Source organism: Hyperolius riggenbachi, chromosome 9 (genome assembly GCF_040937935.1).
Source record: "Hyperolius riggenbachi isolate aHypRig1 chromosome 9, aHypRig1.pri, whole genome shotgun sequence".
NCBI classification, from domain to species: Eukaryota; Metazoa; Chordata; class Amphibia; order Anura; family Hyperoliidae; genus Hyperolius; species Hyperolius riggenbachi.
This window is the reverse complement of record NC_090654.1, coordinates 216,215,752-216,236,377: the sequence shown is the minus strand read 5'-3', so window position 1 is coordinate 216,236,377 and position 20,626 is coordinate 216,215,752. Positions and strand designations below refer to the sequence as shown.

General features: G+C 44.9%; 1 protein-coding gene across 7 annotated transcripts in view; it reads left to right on the top strand.

Moving 5' to 3' along the window:
- PDZRN3 (PDZ domain containing ring finger 3) overlaps positions 1–19,969 on the top strand; it is a 364,525-nt gene extending 344,556 nt beyond the window's left edge. For all 7 annotated transcript variants that reach the window (XM_068253998.1, XM_068253997.1, XM_068253996.1 and 4 more), the window contains 6 exons: positions 1,871–1,958; positions 11,620–11,718; positions 12,794–12,856; positions 13,194–13,295; positions 16,266–16,382; positions 18,388–19,969. In XM_068253998.1, coding sequence (XP_068110099.1) covers positions 1,871–1,958; positions 11,620–11,718; positions 12,794–12,856; positions 13,194–13,295; positions 16,266–16,382; positions 18,388–19,947 — 2,029 coding nt within the window. In that variant the 3' untranslated portion in view covers positions 19,948–19,969. The remainder of the gene's footprint in view (positions 1–1,870; positions 1,959–11,619; positions 11,719–12,793; positions 12,857–13,193; positions 13,296–16,265; positions 16,383–18,387) is intronic.
- The last annotated feature ends 657 nt before the right edge of the window (positions 19,970–20,626 follow it).

Genomic DNA, 20,626 nt, shown 5'->3' with positions numbered 1-20,626 from the left:
TCAATGTCCAATCACTTTTCAAAACACTGTAATGCGCTGGAGGTCAGCAAAGCTCTATAAAAGAACTCTTGGCGTAAAACAGGCCTTAAAGGGAACACTGCTTCTTCAAAATGTGTCAAATGAACCTCCCCTAAGCGAAGTTCAAAAACTGAGGGGGTTTTTGGGGGTGCAGTAAGCGTTTACTTACCTATGAGGGCTGCTTTGTAGCACCCCGCCTATATGGAGGAATCCATTTTCGCTCTTTCCGTAATGCAGAACCGTAGGTGGAAAACAATATAGCTCGTCCTTGACGGCCGCAATGCATGCCGGGAGATGTAGTTCCCAGTTATGTGGTTAATTGGTATACTTTAAAGTGGACCTGAACTCAAGGAAAACTGAATGAAATGCATCCTTTCGAGAGAAGCTCCTGTCTAATTCCCCCTCACCTGTAAGTAATCACAAATGTAATTTGCTTTCTTAGCTGTGTCAGCACAGAAATTTGGCAGTCTCTGTAGACCCAGCTAATATGTAAACACAGGAGGTTTAGGCTTGGTTCACATTGGAGCGCACGGTTCACATCCACTTCCGTTCCGTTAGCGGAGCGGGAATGCAGTGGAACGGAGCAATGTGAACTTTCCCATCGGGAAAGCATTGCTGCCGCTGCTGCGTTCCGTTCATCGGAGCGGAACGTAAGCTAAAAGTTCCCAATGTGAACCGAGCCTAACGCTAATGCTGGGCATACACGGCTCGATTCTGCCGCTTGATTCTCCTGCTAGATCGATTCCGCAGGCAATTCTCTTATCTTCCACTCGTTTTCCTTATCAATTTCCATTGTGCTCAATGCGGAATTGAGCGGCAAAACGATCGGGCAAGAGATCGGACGTGTTGGAAATTATCTATCAGGCCATCTAAAATTTATTTATAGATTTATAGATTCTAAATGGCTCAGAACCGAGCCGTGTATTCCCAGCATTAGTCTGCTTCCATGAAAGCAGAAAGTAGATACACTGCTTATTTATTACAGGAGCTCTGTAAGCTGTAACAAACAATGTTTTTCTTTAAAGGTCAATATGCCGTTGCTTATCCTTTAGAGCAGAAAGGAAGTTCTGAGTTCAGGTCTGCTTTAAGCCTTGTACGCTTTTGTTGCCCTAGCATTCCCTAATTGATCTTTGGGAGACAGGTTTGGGAACAAGCACTGTAGAGATATGCTGCTGGGTATAGCCCAGCAGCATGTGCAATTCTACGCAGAGGCAAGGAGGAACAGAGGACAAAGGAGTGAGCCCCAGGCCGGTGTACAAAGGAAGACAATGCGCTGTCTCGATGTGTGTCATTAAGCAATGTGCCACGGCAGAAACAGCAACAGATAACACTAACAGTCAATAACAAACAGCATAAACAGAGAGATACCGTTGTGTTCAGCAGGCCCCTTGCTGGAGTCAGCCTATTACCTATAAAGAGAAGAAGAATTCTTGCAGTCAATACCTGCCTGTTATTGTATTTCCAGAAACAAGCTTTACAGAAGATTCCGTTATCTTCCTTTGGAGATGATGAGCTGTTTGGAGCTGTTTTTGTTTTGAGATGTCTTGTAAACACGATGTCAGATAAGAAGTGAAAACAGCCCTTGGAGTTGTTGCTTTCACACCTTCCTTTTGTAGTAATGACATGTTTTCATTTCAAAGGCAACAGAGGCCATTGTGCTCTAAACACAAATTATCCCAAAAGAGTCCTTTTACCTTTTCATCTATTTAGCGTGTTTTAATTATGAATAATGGGAGCTAGAGGTCAGGCACCTCTGTCTAGAAAACTGTATGCAAATGAGAACAACAGAATAATTGCTCGTTAGGAAGAGAAAGAGGCGTGTTCTAAAATCTTGCTGGGTTTTTTTTTGTAGGCACTCGTCACTTCACGAATACTTTGACCCCAACGACTTCATGGGAGGTTTACATCAAGACATTGACAGAGACGAACTAGAATTAGAGGTATGATTTATTCATGTTGGGAATAATTAAGAGTTTTGAGCCGTACATTGGTAAATAATTGTGTTGCCGTTTAAAGATTTTCATAACGGGGTCAGTTGTGGATTTCTGCTGTGTTTTTGATTTACAGGCGGCATTAAAGATAATTATTCTATTGCATCTCCTTTGCCTTTTTAAGAATAACATGAAAAGACATACAAAATGGTTTCCTCTTGGCAAGGTTTCGCCGGCGTTCTGCGATTGTAAGTGTGAATGGGCCCTGAGGCCTGTTTTACACTTATATACTTTTTTCATGTTGCATTACTCTTTCTGCATACAGGGTAGCGAAACAGCAATGAAAGTGTATGGGGCCCAGTACACTTACCGAGTTGTGTTGCTCCAGAAACTAGAGGCCTGCATTGGGTCGGGTACCTGCGGTATACCCGAATTGCGGGTCGGGGGTACCCATTTTGATCAGGTTACGGATAGCTGCCTGTGGGTGCGGGTCGGGTCGTAGTGAAAGCAAGCAAGCATGAGATAATTTAGTCATAATTTTAAAAAAAAAATTATCTTAAAGGAAACCAGAGATCAACTAAAGTAAAGAATCGATACTTACCCAGGGCTTCCTCCCACCCCATAAACACGTGCGAGTCCCTCGCCATCCTCCCACGGTCTGCTGTTCTGCCGCAAATCAGCCCCGGTAACTTGCTCAGTGACATCAGTCGGTCTACTGCGCAAGCTGAACGGCAGACTGAACAGAGGACAGCATGGGACTCACACATGTTTATGGGGCTGGAAGAAGCCCTGGGTAAGTATCGATTCTTTACTTTACATTTTAAACACTTTGGTACACTTCAAACACTGCTTTGGTTTGTGTATAAAAATAGGTTTCACTTACTTTACAGCCTTCCAGTGCAACTACCAATGTATATTTTATAATAAAATGGAAAAAGCGGGTCAGGTTGCGAGTCTGCAGGCCTGCAGGTCGGGTGCGGGTACCAGATTCACCCAGTTTAGTATAGCGTGTGTTTGCCTCACTACCTCCTTCAAGTGGTGTAGGAACAAAAGTCAGAGAAGTTGCAACTGTAATTTTGGTTTTCTTTAAAATGGTTGTGCAAAATACAGTGTGGGGTGAATGTCAAGCAAAAAAGATTTGACCAAAGAAACGTTTTAAGGTCTGCTCAGATTTATTCATCAAGGGACTGCAGATACAATATCTTATGAAGTAAGATGGTAGTTTGTCTGATGTGGTGGCTGCCTGGATAGTGTACTGGTTAAAGGATACGTGAGGCAAACAACTTTGATTGTTGATTTACTTACAGCCCCTAGACGCCTCTTTGTCCCTCTCTGCAGGTTCGCTGTCTGGGGTCCCCTCTGCACATGCACAAGTGCAGGTGCTGCTCTTGGTCGCACTCCTGTCGGCAAGAGCATTCTGCGCAGGTGCTGTGCTACTGCACCTGTGCAGAATGGTCCTGTCGACTGGACCACAAGCTGTGCATATTCACAGAAACTGCTACGGAGGGTACCCCAGGAGAGTGGCTGACGGTGGACCTGTGGCGAGAGACACAGAGGAGGCCGACGGTAATTAAATCAGCAATTAAGTGTTTTGCCTCATGTATGCTTTAACGCTCTGGGCGATACAATTGCATCGCCCAGGAGGGGGCGCAGCACTTTTTTTTATTTTTTAAATCATGTAGCGAGCCCTGGGCTCGCTACATGATAGCCGCTGCGCAGCGGCATCCCCCCACCCACTCTGATCGCCTTCGGCGATCAGAGTAAGCAGGAAATCCCGTTCAGAATGGGATTTCCTGCTGGGCTTCCCCGGTCGCCATGGCCTCGGGGCGGGATGACGTCATGGACGTCGTGACGTCAGAGGGAGTCACGATCCACCCCTCAGCGCTGCCTGGCACTGATTGGCCAGGCTGCGCAAGGGTTCTGGGGGGGGGCTGCGTGGCACGGCGGGTAGCGGTGGATCAGCGGAGAGCGGCGGCGATCGTAAGTTACACGCATGCTAGCAAAGTGCTAGCTGCGTGTAACAAAAAAAATAATGCAAATCGGCCCACCAGGGCCTGAGAAATCCTCCTGCGCGATATACCCCGAGCTCAGGATTATCGCCCAGGAGGTTAAAGGCTCTGACACAGGTGACTAGGGTTTGAATCTTGGCTCTTCCTGTTCAGTAAGCCAGCGCCTATTGAGTAAGAAGTCCTTGGGTAAGACTCCCTAACACTGCAGGGTGGCCTATTGAGTACGCCCTAGTGGCAGCATGCCTCACGCGCTTTGAGTCCGACATGAGATAAGTGCTATACAAATGTTAGGAATATTATTATTATCAGGAAACATTGTTAGAATCCAGCCTGTGCCTACATCAGTGAGGCGCATTCCTCTCTCAGGGCTTGTGTGACTTTGTTATACTCTCTCTCACAGCCACATAAAGCAGTCCTCAGCCCTGGAAGAGAGATGTTGGTGGCAGTCACCGGGTTTTGGCTCATATTAATTATCACTGACAAGCGTCAGCAGAGAGATTAGCAGTTTAGTCAGCAGTCAAACAGTATTGCTATAAATAATTCACGGCGGTGTGTCTTACTTCTGTCAGGCCGTGTGTCGCTTTTGAACTCCACGCGGTGACATATGAAGCGTGGCTGCTGTGCTTTATGTTAAATGGGAATGTGAGGAACAGCTAAGGGCCTACAGCTTTCAAGAAAATACAAATCCCAGAAAACATGTCATGCTCAGATATTTATGGCCTACAGCTTTCGAGAAACCGCAAGTCCCAGGAATCATGTCAATTTCATATATACTGTATTACCCTGTCAGTGGCTACACTGTAACTAGTCTGTAGCTGAAAATATATGGCCAATTCTTACATTTTCTGTAGGAATCCATAGTGAAGTTGAAATAAGGCTACAGTAGGCATTTTTATAGCGATCCTGATAATATAAAAATTGACACTGACTGTTGCTTTATTTTAAGGTGTAAGCTCTAGGGCTGTCATTCTTTTCCTTCAAACACTGCTTAGATATTCACTGATCTGGGACAAGCATGCAGCCAGCAAAGTGTTGGGGTTTCTCATTCATCAGTAAAGCCAGGATCAGGGAGGAAGCGCAGAAACATGGCTTAAGATTTGACCAATAGGAGTTGCTCAGGTACATCAGAAGCATGTGATCAGTTTGATCCTGTGATGGATTTGCACATGGGAATGGGGGTCTCACCAAATGGCAAAAGCAGGATTCACTAAGGGCTGGTGCACACCAAAACCCGCTAGCAGATCCGCAAAATGCTAGAAGATTTTTAAACGCTTTTTTTTATTTTTATGAGGCGTTTTGCTAGCGTTTTGCGGATTGCTGCTGCGGTTTTCAGTATAGTAGATTTCATATATTGTTACAGTAAAGCTGTTACTGAACAGCTTCTGTAACAAAAACGCCTGCAAAACCGCTCTGAACAGGCGTTTTTCAGAGCGGTTTGCGTTTTTCCTATACTTAACATTGAGGCAGAAACGCATCCACAATCCAAAAAATGCCTCACCCAGGCATTTTTCGTTTCTGCAAAACGCCGCCTGCTCCGGTGTGCACCACCCCATTGAGATACATTGACCAAGCGGATCCGCAGCCGCAAGCGGATCTGAAAACGCCCAAAAAGCCGCTCGGTGTGCACCAGCCCTTACATTTGCCACATGCAGATATGTTATTGAATCAATCAATAAATATATTACCAGATATATACCGGTACATTTTTGTATAACTAAGTTTTCTTCATATCTACAAGTATGTAAGTATGATGGGTCAGCTGGATAGCGTTCTGGTAAGGCCTTTAATGTACGATTTTAGCCCTTAACCAATGTTCAAATCCTGGCTTAAGCCAGTATGTTAAACAGTAATGAGTATTTTGGCAAGGCTCCCTAATGATTCTGGTCACCAATGGAGCATGCCCTATGTGGCTGCAGCCCTGAAGCACTTTGAGTCAGCCAGGAGAAAAGCACAATATAAATGTTCTGTGTCTTGTCTTTTAGCTCATCCTACCTTATAAAACCTGTGTCTCTGCGTCCCATGTCCGTGTGTGTATCCCCCTGCGCATGTGCCGCAGGGACAGCTGTTGTTGGGACAGGAGCAGAACAGCCAGAGGGCCAGCCGGGCGGGCGTATGTGCACGCGTGGAGGGGGACACGTGGCAGGGGCGCGCATGAATGCTGACAGGTGGCGGCAGTGACAGACCTAGAGCCCGTTATTAAACGGACTAAGGTCCCTAGTAATCATATACAAATTTAAAGAGGGATTATCAGCCATAAAATCAAATTCCATTTACCCACTGCTTTGTGTTTATTATGTAGTAATGAATCTTATCTCAGTCAGTCTGGCTACATTCTGTTATTGTTACACCACCTACTACTTACCGCTGTCCAGCAGCGACTTCTCATTAGCAGGGGGATGCCGACCTGGTGGACTTCCTGGATCAGTGTCTTCATTCCGCTAATCACGTGCGTACTCATTCTCCATTTGTTGCGGGGGGCGTGGCCGCAGCACTGGCGCGATAGTCAGGGTATTTAAAGAGAAACTCCAACCTAGAATTGAACTTTATCCCAATCAGTAGCTGATACCCCCTTTTACATGAGAAATATAATGCTTTTCACAAACAGACCATCAGGGGGCGCTGTATGACTGATTTTGTGCTGAAACCCCTCCCACAAGAAACTCTGAGTACCGCGGTACTCTGGGCAAACTGCCACAATGTAACAATGTTCACAGACAGGAATTAGCTGTTTACAGCTGTCTCTAACAGCCAAAACAGCTAGGAGAAGCTACATAACCTGCCCACAGTAAAAATGTCACCATGTAATAAATGTCAGACTGTAAATCGGAGAGAGGAAAGATTTTACAATGAGCAAACACTGACTAAATCATTTATACATAATTATGGTAAAAAATGAAGCACTTTTTTTACTACATTATTTTCACTGGAGTTCCTCTTTAAACTCTGAACACTCGCTGTTCAGTGCTGTGTGTCACCCAGCCACGCCATGCGTCCACACCATCCCTAGACTGTTCCCTGGCTCTCTAGCCTGACAGACCTGTCACTTCCTAGTCTACCTGCATATCCCTTGAAAAATCTGCTTGTCCAGCCTACCCTGTAACTGTCTCATATGTCCCTGTCACTACCTGTCTGCCAGTCTGGGCCCTGTCAATACAGCCTACTCTGTTCCCTCCAGGCTGTACACTCCAGTACTTAAGTACCTATCCAGCGTCCCCTGGCCAGTACTCCAGTACTTATCCAACTAGTCTCTGTTCAGTCTGTTCTGTTCAGCCTGTTCCTTTCAGTCCGTCCTGTCTGGTCCTTCTGCTCCAGACAGTCCCATCCGTCCCATCCCATCCACACTGCCCTATCTTGTTGGTTTGTCCAATTCTGTTTCTGTTTAATTAGTCAGTTCTATTTTGTACTCCTTTCCCTACCGGCAAGGTACCCCTTCTGTTCTTCTCGCTTCTAGTGGGGTAGGCCTAGGGATCATGACCTGGCAAACACCAGGCAGCAAAATAGTCCACCACCCATTAGAGTTGATGGCCCATCATGCCTTGCGGGATGCGCTGGTGAAGACCCATGCTCGCTTAGACTCCGCCCCCTGGGACTTACTGTATCCATCACCAGTGACAAGATCAATAGAACCCAGACAGATATATTGCTGGGGAGAGGGAAGCTTGTTATCTCCCCTCCCACATCCCTGCTTCTCACTGATTGGCTGAGGGCAGGTCAGCATGACAGGAGGCTGAGAAAGAAAATACACCTCACTCTCTGAAAAAGCTGCTGCTGTGCTCACATGTGTTTCCAAAGCAAGCTAGATAGGACAGTGCAGCTTTTAGCACAGAGCTCAGTGGGGAGGAGGTCTGGCAATGCATACACCATTTCAGGCAGGAGAAAAAAAAGAGTAAGGGAGGAAATTACATCAGAATTGGCTTCAGTCAGAGGCAGTAAAGATGGAAAATTCCTGGAACAGTTTTCTCTTTTTTTTACTATGTAAAATTCACTGAAATGAAAACATGGACAGCACAATACATATGTTATGTTAGTAGAATAAGTATTTATCTACTTATATATGTGTTTTTTTCCTCGGATAGTATGGCTGTCCCTGTTACTTTAAAGTAATTGGGAACCATTACTGAAAAAAAAAATGGCAGATACTTACCTATGGAGAAGGAAAGCTCTGAGTCCTAATGAGCGAGCCTTGCCGCTCCTCTCCCGGTGCCCTCTGTGCTGCGCTGTGCCCGGGAGCAGTATTTGACTAATTTAGTTAAATACTGCTCGTTCCGCTGCCGAAGGTGGCTCCAGAAAGTCTTCAAGAGCTCGAGTGTTCCAGGAGGCTCTAAACTGCGCACGTGCGAGCGCCCTCTTGCTTGCGCGTCTGCAGTATGGAGCCACCTGTCTTCGGGAGGACTCGGCTCCTGAAGACTTATGAAGTCCCCCGCGGTGGGGGATTCAAACAGGAGATCCTGCGCTGCACCGAGTGCAGCGGGAGAGGTGAGTGAAGGGTCAGTAGGATCCAGAGCCTTTGCTTTCCATAGGTAAGTATCTGGCATTTTTTTAAGACATGACTCCCAATGACTTTAAAGCGTTCACAAACTTTCAACAATCCTCATGTTTATATATTATATATGTATTGCACTGTTGTTACCAATGACATTATTCGAGTTCTTACATTGAAAAAGCAAACAATTTGAATTGAAGGTTGAACTTGCAGTTGGGAGAATAGTCAGCATTTGTTTCAGGCATGGACAGACTTAGAACATTCGCTATCGGTTGGAGGAAGACTTGCTTGTCTGTTAAAAGATAGAAGCAAACATTTGGCCTTCCTTCTGTCAGAGTATTACATTTCTGTTTTAGTACGTTGAACTCTAAGAAAAAAAAAAGACTGACAGAATGTCTGTTCCTTTGACCGCAAGTGGAGATGTCACATTTGAATATTTCTCCCATTAGCAAGCTAAGATCACAGGGCCTTATGTCCTGGTGCTGGAGGAAGGGCTGACATCTGGCCTAGCGAAAGGATTGTGTCAGTGCTGCTTCCTTAATTGGCTGACAGCAACACTTAAATACATGGCCTCGTAATCCCGAGAGGGCCAAGGACGTAACCCGCTTAATGCAATCACCACTGGCTGTTTAGCAGTTTATTTCACAAAATGGCCTGTGCAGCAAGCCTGCCTTTGCCACTTACACCTTCCCAGAGTGACTGGAAAAGCTGAAGAGAAGGTGTGGTGGAACTCTAACCCTCAACCCTTATACCTTAAAGCAGACCTAAACTCAGAACGTCCTTTCTGCTCTAAATGATAAGCAAAAGCATAATAACCTTTAAAGAAAAAAAATTCTTTGCTACAGCTGATACAAATCCTGGAATAAATCTGCACTGTTTCTACTTCCTGATTCATGGAAGCAGACATATTGTTAACATCCTGTGCTTTCAAATGAGCTTATCTGCAATCTCTGCCATGGCAGTCATATGACACAGAGGAGAGAGCAAATTACAACTTGTGATTAATCACAATTGAGAGGGAATTAAACAGGGTAAACTCTAAATACATAAATGGTGCATTTCTCTGTTTTCCTTCTGTCCTGTGCAAGAGTTCTGGTCCACTTCAAAGCTTAACTACAGGTGAATACCTACCAGTAAATGAAATGCAGTGAATGTAAAATATACAGTTTTACCCGACACAAATTAAGAGACATTTTTGGTTAGTCCTGTGGTTGAGATGGCCTAGACCGCCTGGCACAGCCATAAACCTGACATTATGTTTTTTCCCACTGCAGATGGATAACACAGGGAGGTCAGAACCTGCTGATTGACTAACACATTAATTGGTCATCACTCTGCTCTCTCCTCCAGTGAGGGAGCTTACAACCCCATAGTTCAGCCTCCCGTTTTTTTAATACATATGAATTAATGTACATAAATTAGTATAATGTTTTGTGTGCGCCAGGTATATTGAATATAGCCTGCTGACTGCATCTTGTAGCTTACCTCTCTGTTATTATTCATTATTATTATTATTATTATTATTGTTATTGTGTGTTTATAAGGCGCTAACGTCTTCTGTAGCACTTTACAGGTTGCATAGTCATATCACTAAAGTTCTGTACACACGCTAGATAAAACTCGGCCAAAGCCACCAATAACAATTGCCTCTGCGGAGGATCCAGCATGTGAAGGACAGTCCTTCCATGGATGCCCAGCCAGCCATCCCCACTTACCCTTCACACCGCGTCACATCACAACCACATCAGCTCTTCGTCTACCTGCATAGCAACAGAACACGTCACTAGCCTGTACAATGTTAGACTTGCAATGTTGCTTGAGGGGCTCGATCCCTCGGATGACATTGCAGGCTGTACAGATATTTTGCTAGCCTGTAGGTCAGCAAAGTGTTCTGTTGCTATGTGGGGTGAAGGAGTGCCGATGGAGCCTCATGCTAGTGACATCACACGGCGTGTAGTGTAAGTGGACAGAACAATGCTTCCAGCCAAGTCGTTCCGCCAGGCATTGGGGCCACTGTACACACGCTAGATTCTTGGCAGAGGCGGCCGCTATCGGCCACATCGTCCGCATTTCATCTAGCCTGTGTCTGAAGCTATAGCCTAATTTTACTTTCACACTCCAAAAATGATATTTTGGGGGGGAGCCAATTAACTTTCCAAGTATATTTTTGGGATGTGGGTAGAAACTTGGGACCCATGACTGCAAAATAAAAGGACAACCCACAAGATTTAAACTTTTTAGCCAAACTAGCAGTTGTAAATCCAAAAACAATAAATTGTTGGAAGTTCACATTTTCCAAATGAAAAAAATAAAGATTTTTTTTTTACTCACAGAAAACAATGTTTAGTAATACATCTAATACATGCAGCAGAATGAAAAACCCTTTACAGTCCATGTAAAGGCCCATACCCAGTAAACCATTTTTGCAAACGATTTTGCGCAAACACATTTTTTCTTGCGATAATGCGCTACATCATTAAATGAAAATTAGTTAAATGATGTTTAACAAAGCACACCACCCATGGGAAATGTTCATTTTTAAAAAACAGACATGTCTGATGAAGTCGTCATTGACTTGCGCGGGTCTTGCTGTGACTTTCTGAGGACGTAAACAACGCTTGGAGATTCAACCAGATGGATCGGAGGGAAAAAACGTTCGTCGGCACAGATCCATCTGGTTATGTCTGCCGGTGGGTTTTTAATTTAAGACCTCACCAGGCATTCCTTTAAGCTGTCTGCAGTTGCTATGATGCTTCCAATAAATTTCATTTCCACCGATCCAGCGTTTTAGCAATAAACAAGGGTTGTAATTTACCCTGAAATTCATTTTGTTAAATTCCCATTACAGTTAGTGATACCGGTGTCAGATGCAGGAGACATCTATTATTAGGGGCATTTAAACCATTTATGTTTTCCCCCAGCACTGACATCACTTCATGAGACATTTCCTTCAAAAAAGAAAATCAATATTTTTTTCCTCCTTTTGTAAAATGGCTTAGTATTGACAAATAGGCGCGGGTCTTGTGCATGTTATTGATCTTGTTGGTGTAAATCTCTCAGAGCTGAGTAAGTTAACCAGGGTTCAATTCTAGGGGATGGGAAGTAATAGTGGTGTGTGTGTTTAAGTAAATGAGTTGTGCTTCTGCTAACGACGGCCATCTTGTATCTCTTTATTCAGGAAATAGACCTGTACCGACTTAACAGCCAGGATAAGCTGGGGCTGACTGTGTGCTACAGAACAGATGATGAAGATGACACAGGAATTTATGTTAGTGAGGTAAGCATCCAAATTGTTCATTTCTAATCTAATTTTCATGCTGAACTCTATTAAAAATCTATTTGCAGTGTGTGGCAGTAATAGATCCTCTGAGCAGATTTCAATCAGAGAGAGATCTATCTTTGGCTAAATTCGGTGACCATTGATTACATTGTACCTGAGATATGATCAATTGGTGCATTTCTACTTACCTGAGGCTTACCCCAGGTAAGTATAAATACACCAATTGATCGTAGGTTTCCTTTAACCACATCCATACCAGCAGTCTTTGCCCCCTTTAAAGGAGTCATCAGGGATAATTTAATAAAATAAGTGCTACTTACCGGGGGCTTCCTCCAGCCCCAAGCTCCCAGCATGTCCCACGGAGCTGCGGCGAACGGCTGCGGGGAGAGCTGCGGCGAGGGACATGCTGGGAGCTTGGGCTGGAGGAAGCCCCCGGTAAGTAGCACTTATTTTATTAAATCATCCCTGATGACTCCTTTAAAGGGGGCAAAGACTGCTGGTACCAAAGGACAGCACCTCCCGACAATGCGCTGCATATATCCGCTGGTCATGACGCTGTCCCATTGCTGCAAGCCCCTCTCTCTGCCGTCTCTATGACAGCAGAGCGCTGTCAGACGGTCAGGAGCCGCTCTCATTGGCTCCTGACGCTGTCTATCAATGTGAGCCAATGTGATTTGCTCTACATGATCATGTGGTCAGGAGCCAATGAAAGCGGCTCCTGACCTGCTCACAGAGCCCTGCCGTCTTATAGATGGCAGAGTGAGCGAATTGCGGCATGGAAAGAGCGGCAAGATCAGCGTAATGGCGGAGATGCGGAATACTGAAGCAGTAGAATCTACATCCAGTCAGAGCCGCAACACCACCTGCTGGACATACTGTAGATTCGTACTGCTTTGGTCCAGAAGCAGTTAATGTCTGTCCACCTTTAGAATGTCTCTGGAGGCCAGACAGGTAATCATGGTGGTAGAGCAATTAAAGTAATACTGAACACAAATATATCTGCTGTGCCCAACCATAAGGGTAAATTCATGCCCGAGTACAACTTACAATATTATCCATACTTGTCTTTCAGATCGACCCCAACAGTATTGCTGCCAAGGATGGACGAATCAGGGAAGGAGATCGAATAATACAGGTAAGAAGAGTAGACCTGTTACATCTGAAGTAAGATCACATTAGGCCCAATCCAATTCACTTTTTCTCCCAAGATTTCTCCTAGGGGATATTTTCACATTATAAATACATTGCCTGCACCACTGCCTTACTTTCCTGCATACAGGTCATGTGATTCTAAAGACACACAGACATCTGTGCAGTATAACAGATTAGCTGCCCTGCTGGTGCCCTTTCAGTATTGTGTTTGCTGCTGTTCTGATAGGAGACAATAGTGCCTTTATGCTGTATATGATATGATATGATGCTATTCACACAAACATACCCCTACATATATTTTTTTCTTATTTGCTTTGCAGATTAATGGCATTGACGTTCACAACCATGAGGAAGCTGTGGCCCTCCTCACCAGCGAGGACACAAGGAATGTATTTTTACTGGTAGCAAGGCCAGAATTACAGGTATTGTACACATTGCTTGAATTACAGTGGTGGGTCTTAAGGAGGGATGAGTGAATTGTGTTTCTATTGCAATGTTGTGTTTGCAGCCCCCACAAAATTTCCTGTAAAAACTGACTCTATTCAGTCCTCAGAGGGTGCACAAGAGCTGATAATAATCCAAGTAGGGAGGATAAGGAATTTTGGGAATGGTAGCAGCTTTTTCCCGCCTTTCGCTCAATCCCTTCATTTCGTCCTGGATGGCTACATTCAGCTCTCCCGTTTCCCTATAGGGGGCCCAAGGTGCGAAGAATTAACAATGGGAACCAATGCTAAATGCTTTTCTGCCTAGTTGCACAACACTGCAGAAGGTCGGTGTGAACCAGCCCTTACTTTACAAGTGGGGACAGGAAATAAAAAAATGTAGTCCCAGAGACAGACAGCGAGTGACAGAGAAGCTGGCCGGGGGTGGACATACTTGGCCCACAGACCTGTGCCCCTCGGCTGCACTAGTGCAGAACTTCTGTTTTCTTCCTTTGCTGCATGCTGCATGTACTAGAGGCTTGTTCCGACCTGATTATTTCAAGATTTGCGTCAAGGCCACATGGGCCGGTGCCTAGGGTACCTGGAGATGGGGGGGCCAGCACTCAGGCAGTTGATAGGTGCTTACCAGCTCCCAAACCCGGCTGGTCCGCAGCTGCCCTTCTTTTTGTGCACATTGCAGGCAGGGGACGACACACACACACCGGGCTAACTACACTGGGGGGAGGGGAACAGCATATCAGCTAACTACACTGGGGGGGGGGGGGCACAACTGGATAACTACACTGGAGAAGGGGAGCACACCCGGCTAACTACATTGGAGGGGGACAGGACACACACACCTGGCTAACTACACTGGAGGGGGAGAGGCACACCTGAGTAAGCATACTGGAGGGAGAGGGGGACAGCACACTTGATAACTGACACTTGATAACTACACTGGAGGGGGAGGGGGGAAATACTGGATACTGAAGAGGGGGGGCGGCACACCTAGCTAGCTATACTAAACTGAGGGGATATGGCACTCCTCCTGGCTATCTATACTTAAGGGAGGGGGGACTGCACCTGGTTACCTATACTAAAGGGGAGGGAATGGCACCTGACTACCTATACTAAGTGGGGGCAGCATCTGACTATCTATACCAAGGAGGGTGCCATCAGGCAACCTATACTAAAGAGTAGGGGAGGGGGGGGTGGAGACCTGACTACCTATACTAAAGTGGGGGCAGCATCTGGCTACCTATACTATTGAGGGTGCCATCAGGCAGCTTATACTAAAGAGAAGGGAAGGGTGGAGGGGGGGTTTGGTGGAGATGCTGTTGGTCAGGGACGGCTGGTGACAGTGGGCCTTGGGCGGTAAAAAGTACAAATCCAGCCCTGGATCTGATGATGCAACTGCTCAATACATCTGTACACAGCCACATCACCAGGTCCAGCCAAACCTCTAGTACAGGCAACGCGTACCACAATGGAAGAATGGAAGCCCTGTATGAGTGCAGTCGAGCAGCGCAGGATCAGGTATATCCACCTCCTGTACAGCTGCACTGTCATTTGCTGTCTGTCCCAGTGCTTAGTGAGGAGGCGGCAGACAATCAGGGCACCGTGGACACAAGCCCCTGAAACATTTTTGCCTAAAGACTCCCCTGTCTCTTGCTTTTCAAGGACCTGTTCACACATGTCCATCTCTACTGCAAGCTAATTTGTCCATTGTGTTCCACTATGCAAGGAGTTTTGAATCAGGATGATACCATTTACTGATGGCTAACACGGTACAACACTCTACTGTTCCACTACGCACAAACCCAACCTGCGTGATCTTTTTGAACATTGGATGAGTTGCCATACAATGACATGCCTTCATTCACAAGTGGATCACTTTGGTTTGTACCTGCATGAATAAAGGTGTCTATGTTTGCAATGGACATTGTGCGGAACCCATCCACTTTGCTGCCGCTTCGGCCCGCTGGTGCAGATAGCGTATTTGTGCTATGGGAATACAGTGCCACTCCTGCACATTGTGAGTTTAGAGTCAAATACCATGTAGAAGAAGCAGGGCTGTGGAGTCAAGGAGTCAGAGCAATTTTGGGTACCTGGAGTAGGAGTTGGTGGTTTCATAAACTACGGTAAGTTGGAGATTTTTGAACTCACTGAGGAGTCAGAGTTGAGGAGTCGGAGCAATTTAGTTTATCTGGAGTCTCTGGTTTCATAAACTGAGGAGTTGGATGATTATTGTACCGACTCCACAGCCCTGAGAAGCATTGTGGATATCTTCAAAACACATTGTTTAAACGGAGACTAGCACAGTCTGTAGCTTGTTTACTATCAGTATGAGAACGGAGAAACAGATTATTCTCTGTATACTGGTGTTGACATGTCTTCTTAAGAATACTGTAAAATGAATCATGCAAGGGCATTACATCATTGATCAAAGTCTCATTTTAAGTTATTATGAACACACATAGACACACTGTAAGCCAAGCAGCAGTAGGATGTACTGGGGGTGGGGGGAGTAATTAGGGCATTAATAAAAATAATAGAATAGTCCCTTTGCACATGGAGGAAAGAGGGCTATCCCTTTGTCACAGGAGATATTTTCTAGTGGAGTTTATGAAGAAGGGTAACAAATAGTTAAGCTGCTGGAGGAATTTTAGTACCAGCATCCCCTGATCGTTACACTGTCAGGTTGATAATTTTATATTCCAGTGACCATTGCCCCATGCTGATAAATCTTCAGGCCAAAACTTCAGATATGTCAGGTGGAATAAAGACAATCGCTGGCAGTGCTGTTCCTGGGTCTGAGATTATGGATACAAGCACTCAGTATCTGTGCCACAGAAGTTCCTTTATAGATCTCTGTAGGGCCGTTGAGGAAGCGGGAGAGAGTGAGGCGGGGATGGTTATTGTTCTCTGGACAGCTCTGTGATATCATCCTTTTTTCTCCCCGGTGCACAGCTGGATGAAGGATGGATGGATGATGACAGGAACGATTTCCTGGATGATCTGCACATGGATATGCTGGAGGAGCAGCACCACCAGGCAATGCAATTTACAGCCAGCATGCTCCAGCAGGTAATGTGATTCCGCACTGTACTCTGTCACCAGATCTTGTCACATCGGATAGAAACGTTCCCGCCTCCCATTAAACGGATTAATCTAACCCGCCAGTTTAATGAATTTATGAGGTTAGGAGTAGCAGGGGAGATTTGTCAGCATTTCATATTAAAGGCTCACGGGGGAGAGGATGATATATTTTGCCTTGAAAACATTCCATTATTTTAGCTGGATTCGCTTAAGATAACTGGACTGACAGCTGGAGAGCAGACGGGATTGTGATGCTCAGTACTGAGAGCAAAGAATAGAGATCTTTCTGAATTATTCTCTAGTATTCTCATTGAACGTGTGAATAACAGTGAGCAGGATTTATGGATGCACCAGGAAGGCACTGTATTTTATTACCCATGGCAGCCAGTCAAGCAAGCTGAGCCATTGGCAGTGAGTAGCTTGCCATGCTGTGGTTGGGCAGTTTTGTTTCCTTTCCGCTAAGCCTTGTACACATGCTTTAGTTATGTCTCCTTTAACAATTGTTACTTGATGCATTAAGGCAACATTGCGAGGAACAATCGCTATACAGACACACTGCTTGGCTAAGATGGGTGCAAGGCTTAAAGAGAACCCGAGGTGGGTTTGAAGAATATTATCTGCATACAGAGGCTGGATCTGCCTATACAGCCCAGCCTCTGTTGCTATCCCAAACCCCCCTAAGGTCCCCCTGCACTCTGCAATCCCTCATAAATCGCAGCCACGCTGCTGACAAACAGCTTGTCAGAGCTGGCTGTGTTTATCTCTATAGTGTCAGTCTGCTGCTCTCCCCGCCTCCTGCAGAACTCCAGTCCCCGCCTGCATCCCTTCCCTCCCTGCTGATTGGAGGGAAGGGACGGGGGCAGGGACCGGAGCTATGCAGGAGGCGGGGGAGCAGCTGAGACTGACACTACAGATGTAAACACAGCCTCACAGCATGGCTGTGATTTATGAGGGATTGCAGAGTGCAGGGGGACCTTAGTGGGGTTTGGGATAGCAACAGAGGCTGGGCTGTATAGGCAGATCCAGCCTCTGTATGCAGATAACATTCTTTAAACACACCTCGGGTTCTCTTTAAGCATCCGCAGGATCTCTATGAATAGTGCATAATGATGTGTATTAATAGCAACCACAGCTGAGAGTACTGTTGTTGGTCATCATAACTGACTGCCTACTACAATCCTGCATGCCTGGCTGTCAGGCTGATTAAAACAGTTCTACTGGGAACCCGGTCATCTTTACAGAGCAGTGAGGGGTCTTAACCATCATATTCATGCTCGGAGGACCTGGTTTATATATTTTTGGATTTTCCCTGGAGACTTCAGTTCTGACAACCATTTGCCCCTTCTGTACTGCATTCTTTACAGTTCCAAACCAGATACCCCACTGCAGCTGCATGTAATGGGCACCATAATCCCGCATAGCCATTAGACACATGAGTATTCACAGTATTGCCACACACTTTTCCACAGTTACCATGTTGTCTATTTTTATCAATTGTATTCAATGTCCTGAGTGTTCTTCCTTTATGCTGAGACAGTTGCCTGCACAGTGCTAAATAGTGTAAAAACAAAATATTGGACCATATTTGCACCCACAGTATTATAAATACAAAATTTAACAATACTACCTAGCTAAACCTCACCCTGTTTTTGATAAGGGAGTTGCTGCATCAAATTCAGCCTACCACCATCTTTAAAAATGCAAACTCATTTAATCTTTCTGCAAATTTTATTTCTGTTGCCATTCTGGGAGCTTGTGTAGTAGTTGTCCCAGCATAGAACACGATTCTGGGGGGAGGAGCTTCATCCTGGAATTAAATGAATGGTTATACTTTAAAAAAAAATTGTATTGTTAATTATTATGCAAGGCATGATCAGTTTTTGATGTTAGACCAGATTTCTACTGATGTGGTGGAGCTTATGCTATATTTTTTTTAATTATGTTCTGCTTGTTTTAGTTAATATATTTACCTTGTCCTATTTGATTTTTTTAGAAGAAGCTTGAAGAAGATGGAGGAACCACAGACACCGCTACCATCTTGTCCAACCAATTAGAGAAGGATAGTGGCGTTGGCCGCACAGATGAAAGTACTCGGAATGATGAAAGCTCAGAACAGGAGAACAATGCTGATGATCACACCACGTCTTCAAACACACTTGGAAGTCAGAAGAAACTCATGTACAGTCAGGACACCTTGGGCAGTGGAGATATGCAATTCAGCAATGAGTCCTTCATCTCTGCAGATTGTACCGATGCAGACTTTTTAGGCATTCCAATGGATGAGTGTGAGAGATTCCGAAAACTGCTGGAGCTGAAATGTCAGGTCCAAAGTGCCAATCAACGTAGTCGATACTATCAAACTAGCACCATGGAGAGCAACCGGAGTGACCAGGAGAGTGTAGACCGAGAACTGGAGATGCTGAATGAGGAATTACACAGCATTGAACTTGAATGTTTGAACATTGTTCGGTCTCATAAAATGCAGCAACTGAAGGAGCAGTACAGAGAGTCCTGGATGCTGCATAACAGCGGTTTCCGTAACTATAACACAAGTATTGACGTACGTCGACATGAGCTTTCTGACATTACAGAGCTGCCAGAGAAATCAGACAAAGATAGCTCAAGTGCCTACAACACCGGGGAAAGCTGTCGTAGCACTCCTCTGACTTTAGAGATGTCACCTGACAACTCGCTACGTAGAACAGCGGATGCCCTTGACAGTTGTCCAAGTGCTGAGGGAGCAGCAGGTAACGTTCCCTGTAATGCATCTCAGAAGAGCTCAAGATCAAGTGGAGACAGCGGAGAGTCGAGCCCTGCCAGGTATCTTCAGGCTGCTAAGGACTCAGACTCAAGCAAGACATCAGAAGTCAAAGACAAAAGAGTCAATGAGCCGGGCAAGAGTCAAAACTCTTCAGAAAAGCAGTCCAGTTCCTTTGCACCACCATATCGCCATTCGCCTTATAAACATGCCCATATCCCTGCTCATGCACAGCACTATCAAAGTTACATGCAACTCATCCAACAGAAATCTGCAGTTGAGTACGCACAAAGCCAGATGAGTTTAGTCAGTATGTGTAAAGACCTTCAGAATGCTTCAGAGCCAAGGATGGAATGGAAAGTTAAGGTGCGTAGTGATGGGACACGATATATCACCAAAAGACCAGTACGAGATAAGTTGTTAAGAGAAAGAGCAATTAAGATTAAAGAAGAGAGGAGTGGAGTGACAACAGATGATGATGCCATAAGTGAAATGAAAATGGGACGTTATTGGAGCAAAGAGGAACGGAAACAGCATATACGGAAGGCCTCTGAACAGCGGAAACGGAAGGAATATATGATCCAGAGCAGGTTGGATTGCTTGAAAGAGAAGCAGACCACAGAGGACAACAAAGAAGTCAACATCCTTGACCTCAGCCACAAAAAGATGATGAAGAAGCGAAACAAAAAGATTTTCGACAACTGGATGACAATTCAAGAACTGTTAACCCATGGCGCAAGATCTCCAGATGGGTCTCGAGTCTACAATTCTCTACTGTCTGTTACAACTGTATAAAATACAGAACTCTACAAACTTTTCTCCTTTTCTTTTGTAAATACCAAGCTACCATTGTGGTAGAATTTCCCCGCCTCGTTAAATGTGGCAAATATTTTTTTTTTTGTAAATATAAGATAATTTTGGTCACTGTGTTGCTAGTATTGGCTTTTTACATACTTAATTTTACAACTTGGTGTCAAAATTGTACATAACTTCACTATTTCTAAAATTGTACCATCTACTTGCAGCCAACACTCTGAGTAGCGGAGGAATCGAAAGGTGCCCAAAAGGTTGTACGATCCAACCACAATTATTCACCCAAGAGGCTGGGGTGGCTAAAACTATAAAATCTTGTGATTTGGTACCTAAGCTTACAGTGATTAGAGGGCCCTACAATGGCCATAGAAAGTCCTAAAGTGGCTACATACTTGTATGGTATCATGCAACATTTTTCTGTATCAACAGCTCAGATAACATAAGGCTGTTGATCAATCATGGAAGCTATTTTATTCAACAGCATAAACAACACAGCTGTTTGATGATATGCCTGGGTTTAGTCATGCACAGACTTATTTAAATGGCAGCTCCAGCTTAAACACTTTTGAAGGAATGCATTACTAGGTAAAAATAGGTGAAGTAATGTATGTTCTCTTGGGATCCATCTTTCTGGCTGCATTGCATGAGAAGGTTGAGGACA